The sequence below is a fragment of the Sturnus vulgaris genome, chromosome 1 (assembly GCF_052056855.1).
Source record: "Sturnus vulgaris isolate bStuVul1 chromosome 1, bStuVul1.hap1, whole genome shotgun sequence".
Lineage (NCBI taxonomy): Eukaryota > Metazoa > Chordata > Aves > Passeriformes > Sturnidae > Sturnus > Sturnus vulgaris.
In genome coordinates this window covers 23,055,599-23,069,755 of record NC_142243.1, presented here as the reverse complement: position 1 = coordinate 23,069,755, position 14,157 = coordinate 23,055,599, and the positions used below count along the sequence as shown (strand labels likewise).

Here is a 14,157-nt window from a genome sequence, read left to right as displayed (position 1 = left end):
CTCAGTGAAATTATCCAGCTCAGTCAGAGACCTATTTTAGTGAATTCAATATGTCCAAGTAGAATGTTAGCCTAAATATTCAGTCAACTACCAAGGGATAACAGAAATCCTGTTCTTAACTTGCTTTTGAGTGAAAGCTTATGACTAAAAAATGACATTTAAAATAGTCAGAATGCAAAATTCAGCCACTGAAAAAAATCAGTGTTTTATCTGTATAAAGTGAAAGTAAGCCAAAAGAAGATGAAGGTGATAATCAAAAACCCACATAATTGAAAAATAACAGAAAGCTACAGGTGTTAAAGCTCAGTAAATAAAAGATAAATCTGCTTCTTTCTTTCCTCTATCCATTTCTAATGAAATTTTGTTTGCACCTCCATGCTTGAAATTGGATAAAAGATATTGCCAGCACTGGTATGAGAACAAAGCATTCATACAAGCTCATGGCGCTCAGAAGTTCAACTCCTAAAAATACATTAAAATCTAAGACGATCCAGCAGATGTCACTGGAGTGCAACACTGAATGTAAGTCATGTGAGGGAAGATGCCAAAATGAATGCTGAGATTGAATTCAGCCACCTAAATACTATTAAATATTCAGAAGTATCAGAAGAATAACAAATGAAGAAGAATTTAAGACAATAACTCAAGCAAAAAAAAAGGGGTGAATAATTAAAAAGAAAAGCAAGCAAAAAACATCTGTCATAAACAAGACTAAAAAGGACAAAGACATTAGGTGTAAAGCATCGCTTGAAATTGAAGCAGCTGCATTTTTAAATTAAGGCAGCAATACAAGATAATGCAACTGGTGGGGGACAGAGATTTCTTTTCCTTCAAACTAGCAGCACAAAGTAGGACTCTGAAAAAAATTTCAGAAGTATGTACCTTATTGTCAGTTGTGACTTCAAGCTGCTGTTGCAGTTTTGCTATTTGTTCATGAAGATGATATATTTCCTGATCCTTTTCTTGCATGATGTGAGCGAGCCTTCCAGCCACTAAATGATGGTCCTTTATGGCAGCATCTTCAGATTTCTGGATAGCTAGTCCTAGTATTTCCATTTCATCCTGCCAAAAAAACCCCCCCAAAACATATTACAGTTGTACACAGCATTTTCTGCATATTCTTGTATGAACTAAAATACACAAATTTCACGGAATGACAAGTAATCATACAAGCTTTTTCATATTTTGGCAAGCTCAATGGTGGAATGCTTGAGAAAGTATTTGGTGTCCTGGTATTTTCAAATGACTTATTTCTGTGGAAGAAGGAGACTAAATCTTTAGGCTTCTCTGTTGCATTTACCTTAAATAATTTGTTCTCTTGTTCAAGTTCCTGCAAGTGTGTAGTGGACTCCTTTCGCTGAATTTCCAGCTGCATGTGCAATTGCTGAACTTCTTCATTTTTATTTTCTAGCTCCTCTCGAAACTGCTCCAATTGTTCCTCAAGGTTCGTGACCTGTGTTTCCAACAAAAGGAGAAGGAAAAGGAGTAAGAAGCCATACCAAAAATTAAAAGCTATAAATTTCAAGTACAATGTCTACAGTTAACTGGTTTGATATGCACAAACAAAAAAATGTGTACCTGGTGACATTCTGCGTCCCTAAGCTGAATGGAATTTTAAAGACCACTAAAAACATCAGTTTTTCTTAATTGGGCTGAATTTTTATTTCAGAAACACTCTTGCAAGTCATAAATTTTATCACATAACAACAACGATCATGGATCATGAGAGAATTTCAAACGGATTTGGACTGCTGTCTCTCTAACTGTAAAAAATTTCATCTGTATAGTTCACGAAGCTCAACAAAAAGCAAAAACTGATAAACCAATATATAAGTGGAAAGATGGAACTTTTACCTCCTTTTCTTTTCTGTCCACAGCTTCTCGTTCAGCTTGCAGTTGTACTTCAAGAGGTAACTCCCCCTTTACTATGATGGTGCCAAACTGTTTCCTTTCTTCCACCTATAAAGAGAAATAATATTAATAGTCATCAGATGAAAAAAAATACACTATTTTGGTCTCAAGAAAATAAGAAAGCAGAAAATCCTTGATAAATTTCAACCAAGGAATACCTTTTGCAAGTGGTCTGCACTGATGATTAAGGCTTGTTCCAGTTCTCTTATCCTGCATTCCAGCTTCTCAATTTCTTCATTTCGTTCTTGTATATCTCTCTGAAGCTGCTCCTTAGAGAGCAAAAGCTCACTGCATTTGTCTGTTTTTTCTTTGAGATGATTTGTTAACTGTTCAACCTGATGACAATATAGAAAGATTATTATATTGTACTGCACTGGAAGGGTTTGCTAGCAATTGCAACACCATGCATGTCTGACAGGAGGAAAATACTCCTTTTTCTCCCACAGTGGAACTCCTACTCTTTAGGTGAAACAGAACATATAGTCAGAATGCTGTGGTACTACATCCAACAAATACAAACAGCATTATTTAAGGAGTGGTATGTTCTGTGCCACATTGCCTACTCTCTAGATCTGATCTTGTCCTTCTGAAGCCTTCAGACTCTGTAGTCACTTAAAAGCAAACAGCACAGCATCCCTATGCAGCCCACTGAAATGATGCCTTTAACTCCTACGGATGGAATGTCTTGACCCTATGGTCAAGATGCATTTTGCCTCAGAGGAAAATCACAGTTCTAAAAATCTGTGACACATTATTCAAAAGAAGGAGCTGATTAGGGATATACAGGAATATCCTACAATTCACTGGATCTTTAACATTGAAGAGAATAGCTATACTTAAATCACAAAGGACAGGAAGCTTGGTTTTCTTGCTGTGTTCCGTAAATGGGACCAAACAGATGTCATGGATGTAATAAATTCACTGTCTAAGGGGGACAAAACATCCAAATCAAACATTCTGAATCTCAGTAGGTCAGATGTATGCATATAAGAAGCAACATATTAAAAGATTAACTAAATTAGAAGAGATAGTAATATCTATCAATTTCTAGCTGTATTTCAGAAATTATTAACTGAAATTGCAGGTAAGAAAGATGCACAACAAATCCATAGTATGATGTACAAAGACCTGAGTAACTGAGCAAGAGACAGGGAAAGTAATCTTTGTCCCACTCAAGAAACTGATTTCAGTATTTACAATTAGGAAGTTACGATGTAGCCAAAAGGTAGAAGACTCAAAGCATTTCAAGAGATAGGAGAGAAGAGGACCAGAACATAAAGCTGACAGGATGGTATTATTGACGTTATCCATCCATGAGCAACATCACAGTCTGAAGTGACCTCAGAAAAGTCCTGAGAGAGAAATGGAAAATAAAAATCAAGTCTAGAGCAGACTCTATGACAACCCTCCCTGGAATAAGTTGACAAAGCTGAAACAACAGTAAGAAACAAATTTAGTTATCAACCGAAAAAGCTCATGGCATTCCCTCAAAGCAGAAGAGGACTTTAAAAAATGTGCAACTACAAGAAATAGAACTGCTGTCTCAAAAGCACGATAAATAATGAAAACATGTATATTTAAAAATATTTTAAAATATTTCAAATATTTCAAGATTTCAAAGAACACTGTGACATCAAAGTATACAATATAGTAAGAATATGTACCACATTTGATAAGATAAATGTAAATCTAATACATTCTTGAAAATCCCGTCTATAGTTTCTAGCATAGCACATTTAACATCACCTATATCTAAATCAGTTCCTACATCTTTGGTGCTTGCAGACATTATCTTACTGTCTTTCTACCTAATAAAAAAATTCTAATTTAAAAACATCAAGTATGAATCTCAAAATTTTAATCACAGCTAAAGCTGTCTTTCATTTTTACAGCGTGCCTTAAATTTCCATTGTAGCATATCTGCCAGCTTGAGTGTACACATGTGTATATGTACATATAAATCAGAATGATTTTTACATACAGATTCTGAACAAATAGGACAATTTTTATTATGCTATCAAATTTGAACTTTTCTTGGGAGAATTTTTTTTTTAATGTGAGAATTTTAACCAGAAATTCATACGCTATCCATGCCACAAGTAATAAATACACATATAACAAAATGAACTGAAAATGAACATCCTGGATTCACGAAAATTAATTGTGCCAGAGCCACCTCCATCTGTGTAAAATGTCAGCAAGAGAGGAACACTCTTGGCAACAGAAGGAAATAGATGTAGAATTGCTCTGTATGTTTTGTTTAACTCGTAGCCAGCTAATTCCAGACAATTCATTGCTCACAGAGGCTGATGACAACTATATCCCATAGCACTGACTGAACACTGTCATATTTCATACAAACCTTTGTACTAAAATATATTTAGAAATCCAGTGAAACACAGTTCTAAATCTGCAAATTCCAAAAAAAAAGTACTTTGACATGCTCATCTCACATATAGCATTTTATGTCCTATTACTGTCTGTGATCCTAAACTATATCCTAGAATCATATAATGGTTTTGGTTGGAGGGGACCTTAAAGGTCACCCAGGTCCAGCACACCGGCCACAGGCAGGGAACACCTTCTACTATTTCATATAATACATAGAATACTGAACGTTGCTAATATTTAAGAACCGAATGACAGCAACTGAGCTACTCCAGTAAGATCTTTGATTTGGAAACAACAGTCTAACGTAATAAAGGGCATTTTAATACTGAAAAGCAAGATAATCATGCAAAAGTATCACTTGATCAAAAAAGCAGCACACAAGAAAACCCACAAAAAGTAAAATGTAATTTAATTGACCAACAGTACATCAAACGAAATCTGCAAAAGCACTACTGCCACTTCTTGATTTTGCTGAGTCTAAGAGTTTTCTATGATTCCCTGGAGTTGCTGTTCTACAGTCACTACATTTGTTTCAGTGCCAACAGACTTTCACTGGGGAGGTTCAGGTGTACACACAGTGTGCTACCATTTCTCAGGTGTTAAACTTCAGTAACTCTATTCCCTCAGTGGGGTACCTGTGCTATAAACAGGATGTCAAAAAACAAGACAAAAACATGTAAAATTGCTAAAATAGTCTTGAATGTTTCCATGAACTTTTAGAACAGTGGATTTTCTAAGTTAAGTTATAGGAGAGAGCCTTATTGAAAGTCAAGAAGTTTCTGTATGTCTGCTACTAAAACCAAAAAGCCTAAAATAAAATCCCAAAACACATTTCCACCACTTTCCTGCAACACCTTCAATCTCAGGGCAATTACTTTCCTGGCTTGCAAATGAATGCAGACTAGGTACACCACAAAATAGTTTCCTTATAATATCTTAACAGCTATCAGCTTGTCATTTATATTCATTGAGTACAAGTAATAAAATGCGTTACCTCTCTGGTTTGATGTTCATTAACAGGCTGACTTCTTTGTGGAACCCTAAGCTGTTGTTCCAGCTTCTGTATCTCTTGCTGGAATACATCTCTCTCATGTTCTCGATCAATTGCTTGCTCCTGAAAGTTAAGAAATTATGTGGATACACCATTTGATTAAAAAACTATCCAAGTTAAGTGTCATCACTTTTAATTTGCATTAATGTGAGGCTGGTAACAGTAATGTCAGTATTTATAAGGTAGCAGAACCTATTGCATATACCATTAACATCTTCATAATTTGGGGCAATAAATTTCATATTTTTAATCAAAAATTAGCACAGGAGAGACACATCAAGTGGTATTTCACAAAAACGACAGGTTTTTTTCTTCTGCTCCAGGTACACCGCACAAATGACAGTAAGCAATTATTTTATGATTTCTTCCCTACTGTTTGTCTTTGATAAATATAGAATAAATAGAAATTCAAAACAGAAATTAACTCTGGGTTAACATTAAGAAAAGCCATCAGAAAAAAAAGAACTATAAACTGCTTGAAATACAGAGCTGTCTTAAGTAAGCACTTCCAATTAATTTTCAACTTTTAAATGTTATTGAATTCTTGGGTTGCAACCTACAACACTGCCTACGTTTGCTATCATGCACCTAAGTTTGCTCAAAATCTGAAAAAAATTAGCATTTCTCCCTGAAGCAAACTTCAGTGGCAATGCTACCCACCTTCATGGTATCTGCCTTTTACCATACTTACATCTAGAAATTTTCTTGTTTTCTCCAGTTGCTTCTCCAAGGCCTGGTTTTGCTGTCTTAAGTCCATTAGCTCTGCATTTTTCTCTTGTTCTAGCTCTATGAAACGATTGACTTGTTCTTCCAAGTCTATTTCCAAGACTTTAACTTGCTTCTGAAGGTCATCATACTCTTTTTCAGCTTGACGTTGTACTTCAATTTTTTCCTTCATTAGCTTTTCTGTTTCCTCCAGTAATTCTGAGTATAATAAAAGCATCACTACTTTTAGATACGAATATTATGAATGCAATGTTATGAAGTAAAACCACTCCCCAAGGTATCCATGCTGTAATCTGCAGAAGGATGTGAACTGGCTTGGGTTTTTACTATTTTTCTTTTTTTGAAAATATATTTTCTTCTGAGAAATAATAATGATACTGACTGAAGCAAATTCGTATTAAAATTACTATCCTTTAGGTAGCCTTCCAAGGACTGTTACTGAAGTTGCATCAAATCACTTCCCTGTTTAAGTTTCATATCAATTAAAAGGCCTTTGTACAATTGAAAAGAAAAGAAAACGCATGCGGTCAAACCACAGCTAGAGTCAGCACAGGAATTAACAGTGATGCACAGAAAACCCAACCCTCTTCTCATCCCCATTGCCAGTAAAATCAATCCATTCCCAGATTTCATTATTTAATGTGATACATTTAAATAATTTGAGGGAAATACTGAAAGACTTAGCGAGGGCAGACAGAGAGGAAAATTACTGACCTGCTACTGGAGCTTGCAAAATCAGTGACTGCATGAATGCCCAATTTTGAGTCATCACGAAAAAGCCAGCAAGCACATACATAGGAAAGCCCCAAACCACTCTAAGACTCTTAAGCCACAGCCCACTGAAGTGCCTATTAAATAACTGTATAAACCCCTTGAGGTAAAACCCAAACGGCAAAGTGCACTTACTTTTGGAGAATCTTAAAAACAAGATTGATATTTAGACAGAAACAATAAAATTTACTTTCACTAGAGAAGAAAGATCCTTCAGGCACCATCATCTTACATCGTATTTAACCAATTCTCATTTCTAGGTAACCATTATATACCAATATAATAAGATGTTTAATTATCAGTGAATGACTCAGCTGTATTTGGAAATAAAAAGAAATAAAAGACTACAAAAATATCTCTCAAATACCATCTAAGTAACTGTAATTCGTAGGTGAATAAGATGATGGTTATTGATGAATTTGCTTATTATGTTTAAAAATTATAAGAAATGCTGTTAGCAAAATGTAGAAGTGAGTATGAAATACAACATCAAAGCTGCAGGCCAGTAAGAATTACAAGTAACATCAGTAAGCCAAAAGCCCAATAATCCTGATTAACAATGTCAGTACGTGTAAGTCTTCCACCCAGTTACAGATTGGCCATGCAACATACAAACACACCTGCTTGGGAAGCTGCATCGATTGCAGCATCTACTAGGCCTAGGAGAATAGAGAGAGAGAAAACAAAAAAAAGAAGCAAAGTAATTCACATGCCAGCTATAGTTTTCTTGTGGTGCAACAATGTAAGAGAAAATGAAGCCAAAGATAGATGTGGCATTTAATGACAAAGTTGTTGAGGTAACTTAGGGAATGTGACAAGTTATTCTGGTATGCATGATATAAGTACCTACACATATTTATAGAATTGTTTATCCTTACAGCTCTTAAACATGAAAATAACTTTAATATATTTAGAAGCCTAAACCATATAAAAATAACTAAAGTGGAATCATAGACAAGGATCTTTTTTATTACAGAGTAGGAAGCAGTAGGTTGTTCTTAAAATTTCATTGTTACAGAAAATTGCAGGAAATTGCAAATACACAAGATGTGCAATCTGTAAAAATGTCAACACTATAAATGGGAATAAACTTCTAGAAATTAAATAAAAGAATAACTTCATCCTGCAATTCAAATGTAAGCACTGCAACACTTGAAAGATCAGTACTGCTTAAAACACTAGTGTTCTAATAATTTTCTTCCTCTCTCCACCATGAAATATTAATTTCAGTTATTAGTTTAAGGAAGAATTAAAAGACACATTTACTTCATGAGGGTAAACGCTTTTTTTGAGTAAGCAGTTAGTTAGATTACATTGACATGGTATATATCTGAAATTTTCACCATCAGGGCTGAAAGTTTTCATTACTGGTAGATAAAAGGTTTTCCTTATCATGTAACTGTTGAGCTATTCTTCCCTGAAAGAGGAATTTATTAGAAAAGTTTATCTTCTGTGACTAAAATAAATACAGCCATCACATGTAGTGCAACCATGTTCTGGTAGGTATGCTTCCTAGTCTGTCTTTAAGTCTTTGGAAAGTATTTAGACTGTCTTTTTACCTATTGTTGCTATTCCATCTCCAATGGTAATCTAAATAAAAGCAGATTTTTGGAGATAAAGCTTTTTCTAGCTTAAAGAACAACTGTAATTTCTCAACACTTCTAAAAATTCAATCATTTCTTGTTTAAAAATCAAGAAAAGTTATCATGCTAACATTAGGCAGCAGGTGTGAAAATACCACAGTTTGCCCTATTGCATTTTTATTCATGATCACAAAGGCAGTGGGGAGAAGCCTTCACCAAGAATTGTTATTATTTCATTTGGAAGTATAAGCAAATGTCATAGAAAGATCGAGATGAATACATACGCTGCTCTACTGGCCCCGCCTCTGCTCTCATGGCATCCTTCTGTCTGCAGAGTAATTCCTTTTCTTCCCGGACCTGCTGCTGTTCAGCCTCTAACTCCTGCAATTTGTTACCTGTACACAGCAGCTCTTGCTCTAGATGGTCAATTACATCTATTTTTTCCTGGAGTTGTTTTTCCAGAAATGCTTTCTCATCTGCATAACCATCAATGAGGCCTGTAAAACATCCATTTGGAGGCAGATTTAATAGACAATCAAAACCAATTTTTTTCTCATTCAAATCACTATTGTATTCTGACATGCATGCACATATATATTAGATGCTAAACATTTGACAGTTTCTACTCCTGTCCTTGCTATCTTTGCATGATGAAAAAATTACAGGAAAGATACCAGAACACCAAATATAGGTCTTAAATATAGCTCTCAGCACAAAACCCCTGGAGCAAACAGGAACTCCAAAGCCAAGGAAAAATATGTATGTAATAAAGACAGGACAAATAAGAAATTTAAATCACTTCAGTATAGATCACTATAAATCTAGTCTTGACTCAGTATTAAAATGGATTTTACCCTATCCTGAGAATGTAGAAAAACTAAAGGTATTTCCATTTGTTAACCATGTAGACCCATCTTTGTTTTCCATATTTGAATTCACAGAGAACACAGACATATAGGACTGGTTACTGAAACAGAAAATACTGAATGAGAAACATAATTTGTAACATTCCAAAACTTTGAGACAATACAAACTCCATTGGTTATTCTCACCATATCAGATGCTGTTCACAATGAACACTTAACAGATTTGAAGTTGAGAGGGAGCTCCCAGGTGAAATGGAATGCACACTCCCACAAAAAAGTTATGAAGTCTGCTAAACACCACACATTGTGGTGTTTATTTCTGCCAGGGTTGGTTTTTTTTTCTGAGATGTAATGAAAATTGTCAGAATTCAGTGAACAAATTTGCATTAGCTTTTCCATCACATCCAATAAGTCATATCTGACACCACTAAAACCCAAGAGGTTTGAAAATGTCTTAGCTGCAGCAGTTTTTGTGATAAAAAAGAAATGATCAAAAATGACACATTTAATCTCAAGAGAAGACAGCGTACCATCAGATGTATAATGAAGTGAGACATTGTTCTGCAAACCTACCTAAGGAATTCGATAAAAGAATGTAGTTTGTCAGAGTATGCTCACAACTCAGTTCAATGGGTAGAAATCAAATAAAAAGAGTTCTATGACACCTTTGTTTTGTTAAACTAACACCAACAAAAAAAGGTGCCAGTCATTTAAAAGTGCATTATCAAATGCACCTAACTTACAACTGTGCAATATATTTATGAAGGGATAAAGCTAACATCTAATTCTGTCTCTTATATTCTAGAACTGTTCATGAACCAAATCAACACAGCCATTCTGTTGTAATACACTAGGCATTTTTACTTATTATTGAAGATGTGTGAATAAAGTTTCTATCATGACAAAATATTTTCCTCCAAAGAAAGCAGCAACATATAGCTGCCTGTATTCTGAAATTCTTCAATATTAAACATTTTGTAACACCATCTGTGTCAGAATATAAATTCTTAGGTTATGCCATATATATAATTTATATCTTGTGGAAGAGTTCTTTGTATTTTTGCATGTTAAGATGTGTTCTTTCCCAAATAATCTTTTTTTCACTCTTAATTTAATCTTGAAAAAAAAAAGTAGTAATGCCTATTTCAGATTTTAATCTATTCCCTCTGAAATAAATTTTCATCCTTTCTTGTTTTGCTAAATCTACTGAAATGTTGCAGCCAGTACTGCTGTTGCTGACACACAACATTTGTGCTGTATCAACTGACAGGCCACCAATTGTCCCTCACACCACATTTTAGACACCTGGCTTAGAAACCTGCACTGCTTTTCAGCTTATGTGTGTCCCAGCTATTAATAGCATGTGAAATCATGATGGATTATCTGTCTGTAAAAAGAAGAGGAAGCCTGGCAGGGGAGCATTCTCCAGGAGCAAAATTTGACTACCAAACTTCACCCTATGCTCCCACTTTGAAACAGAGATGTCTGTTTAGCTTCAAAACCATCAAAAATATCTTTCTACTTACTACTACAGAGATCTTATCTATAGAGCAGGTGCTTTTTGCATCTTTTCCAGATGCTAATCAGAGATAATGATAAAAATGTTGGGTGGCTACAAAACACCGAGCTACCAAAACAAGAGAACAAATGAAGTGTCTGTCAGATTTGAGCATATTTTCCTGATGTCAGAATATAGATTTCCCCTGTTGTATGACCCTACAATTTTTAACTGCTTCCTTCATACAGTTGCAAATACACCAATAAAAGTGCAAACTGAAACACAGCACCACCATACAATCACATTCAGATTAAATATTCTGAGTCAAAGTCAAGAGGCAGCAGGCACAAACTGAAATATGGGAAACTGCACTTCAGCATATGAAAATAAGTTTTTTTCCTTTCCCCTCATTGACACTGGTGGAACACTGGAACAGCAATTCAGAGAGGCTATGGACACTCAAAACCTGACTGAATATGGTCCTAGACAAGCAGCCCTACCTGATCTTGCTTTGAGCAAGTGGTGGGAATAACTGATATCTCCAGAGGTGCCTTCCAGCCTCAACTATTTATGATTTTAAGTTGTTAAAATTTAAGCTTGTCTGCACAAACAAACATGTTATATTACAATGAAATAAATTCATTTTGAGGATCCAAATACATACACAACCTATTAATATTGTCATGTATACTTTCAGATAAGTGAGTCAAAATTAGAAAACAGAATCAAAGTGTGGCTGATGTTGGTAGGGACCTACAGAGGTCATAATGTCCACAACTATCCAGAAGGCTGATAGCATTCTAAAATCTGCAAAGGAATTGATCAGATTTGCAATTTCTTTCCCCAATTAATAAGTAAGTAGGTGCAAAGTCCAACAACTAATCAAAAAAGCTACTCACCTTCAGCTTTACTAAGCTCCAAAGCCAATTGCTCTCTGGCTTTGGTTTCCTCATTGAGACGTTCTTGTAGCTCTTCCTGATACCTGATAAATTCTGTGGCCTCTTGCTGCTTCTTGAAGGACTCTCGCATGAGCTCTGTCTGAGTAATTTTAGCATGTTCAAGCTATCACAGGAAAAAAATTATAGAAATTAGATAAATACCTATTCTATCATTTCTATTTAATTTACAGTTGCTTTACAGTGTGATGGGAAGCCTCACATAACTTCACTAGATATTTGATAAAATCTTTATTGAACACTCATTTGCAAAGTACAAGTCGAAGACTGACTTATAAAAGTCTAAGCAAACACACTTTGTCTGTAGAGTGAACTCCATGAGCCACCTGGCTAAATCCGTGTCTTTGTTCCGGTAATTCCTGATTTATGAGTTTACACTAGATTCACCTTTGTTTACACGAGTTTTGCACTAAATATGAGTAAGCTATCACCCACTGTACACTCAGAATGGCTAAAAAACACTGTGTAAAACTGGCAGAAGCCTTATTATAAATTGACTGAAATGGTGCTTCACCTCTTTTTCTCCTTAACATGAAGATTGATGAGAACACGAGGAAAATGTGAATTTTCAGAGTACTGCACATTTCAATCAACAAGGAAGTAAAGCAGTGTTTCTTCCAAGAGTGTCAACCTAGCAGAATTACTAAGATTTTTTTATTCTTCTCCACTTGTCTGGTGGGTTAATATTTAACATGTACTGACACAGATGCAGCACAGTTTCACTGTGCCACTATCCTGAAGTATTGGAAAACCATGTCACATAAAATTGCATATTTACACTTATACACTTATTACACGAAATATTTACACTTTAGATGTGTCCAAAATGATAATTTCAAAATTAATTAAAATTAGAATTACCAAAGTAAAATAATGCATAAAGATTAAACATGGTTAGAAGTTTTGATTACACAAAATGTCCATCTAAGATAACATCAAACTGAAATCAATTACCAAAATCTTTACTTCTCAACTATTAACATTTATTGTCTACAGCCATCTCTCTGAGGGACACAAACACTAATTGTTAGACCTGAACTCTGCATGAGTTTTTGTGTGGCTTGTATTCAAAATAAGACAATTTCTTTTGAATAAGAACAATAGATGTCAGAAAATGAAATAACATATTTTATGCTCCTCTGTTTTTTTTGTTTTTGTTTTTTTTTAACTTTTTAATATTCTGGTTATTGGTAGATATTTGAAAGATAGTAATGTCTACAGAATTTCTAGAAATTATTCTGTCTCTTGATTTCTTAAAATACATAAGCTTTCTCACTAAGTCCCACTAAGATCATGAATATAAGGAATTTGCTTCAAAAGCTCAGAAAAATGGGTTAAGTAACATTAAACAGAACAGTGCACACAAAATTATCCACTTACACTTTAAAAAGAAAATCTGAATAATCAATACATTCTCTTTTATAATACATTGAATTTAAGTAATTTCTTTTCTACAGCATTCCTTTTCAGATGGGCATCATTAACATGTACATGCTAATTATTTATTGTGACCATCTTTGAAAGGTCAAAATACTGCAACTATCTGACCTGGTTTAGATATTTTGAAAAATCACAGAGCACCCTTACTTTATCCTTTTATTTTCAAGTGCTTAATGGAAGACCCACTTCAGATAAAAGGGAAATATATGACAGATTTACTGTACACAGCCAACTGTAAAAATGGCTTCCTGAAATGCATTAAATATGCCAGTTAAAACTCAGAATAAAAATTTTTCTCCAGCTTTTTTCAGTAATAACAACTCAAAGTATTATTAAAAATATCACAAAACCAAATAGAAGTACAAACACAAACATTTTTTAGGATCAACAATTTCTCCACGGGATCACTGCAAGCGAGCTGCCAAGCTTGTGCTAGTTGCTGTTACTAGTGAGTGCACCAAAGCTAAAAGAGAACAACTTTGACTGCAGTCTCTCCCCCACTGTGAATTATTCTCAGTGAGAAAAATGAAATGCAATAACTAACACTGAAGTGCTTTAAAAGGAGATCTCAAACATCTGGAATTCAACATATTTCTGTGTCTGATAAATTTTTTGTGCAAGAAATGACCAGAGAATTGTATCATTAAGGCTGTTTCAGTGCCCACTGAAAACTGACTAGGAAAAATACCTGACAGCAGTACAATTTTAACAACAGAGACAAGTTTATATAATTTTTCACTGCATTCTCTTCTATTTAAGCGTAATTTCTTTTAAAAACTTGTATACTTACTGAATAGGGAGGTGTAGGCAAGGAGATTTTAGAGACAACTTTTAAAATGTGCCCATTTTTTTTGTGGCTGAAGTGAAAAATTGAAGTATTTACAACTACAGAATTATTCTCATCCAAGTGTTCGGTGAAAGGAAAAGGATATGGTAAAGGCACACGAGATTCAACCTCATATGA

The 14,157-nt window shown here is 34.6% G+C and overlaps 1 protein-coding gene across 5 annotated transcripts in view; it reads right to left on the bottom strand.

Moving 5' to 3' along the window:
- The window catches only part of AKAP9 (A-kinase anchoring protein 9), a 106,197-nt gene that overhangs the window by 22,460 nt on the left and 69,580 nt on the right, over nt 1–14,157 (bottom strand). For 4 of the 5 annotated variants that reach the window (XM_014875604.2, XM_014875606.2, XM_014875607.2 and 1 more), the window contains 9 exons: nt 11,697–11,859; nt 8,718–8,930; nt 7,471–7,509; nt 6,045–6,277; nt 5,297–5,416; nt 2,070–2,246; nt 1,855–1,959; nt 1,301–1,453; nt 883–1,062 (listed from right to left, as the gene is read on the bottom strand). In XM_014875604.2, the coding sequence (XP_014731090.2) occupies nt 883–1,062; nt 1,301–1,453; nt 1,855–1,959; nt 2,070–2,246; nt 5,297–5,416; nt 6,045–6,277; nt 7,471–7,509; nt 8,718–8,930; nt 11,697–11,859 (1,383 nt within the window). The remainder of the gene's footprint in view (nt 1–882; nt 1,063–1,300; nt 1,454–1,854; nt 1,960–2,069; nt 2,247–5,296; nt 5,417–6,044; nt 6,278–7,470; nt 7,510–8,717; nt 8,931–11,696; nt 11,860–14,157) is intronic. The other variant, XM_014875605.2, reaches the window with a different exon arrangement.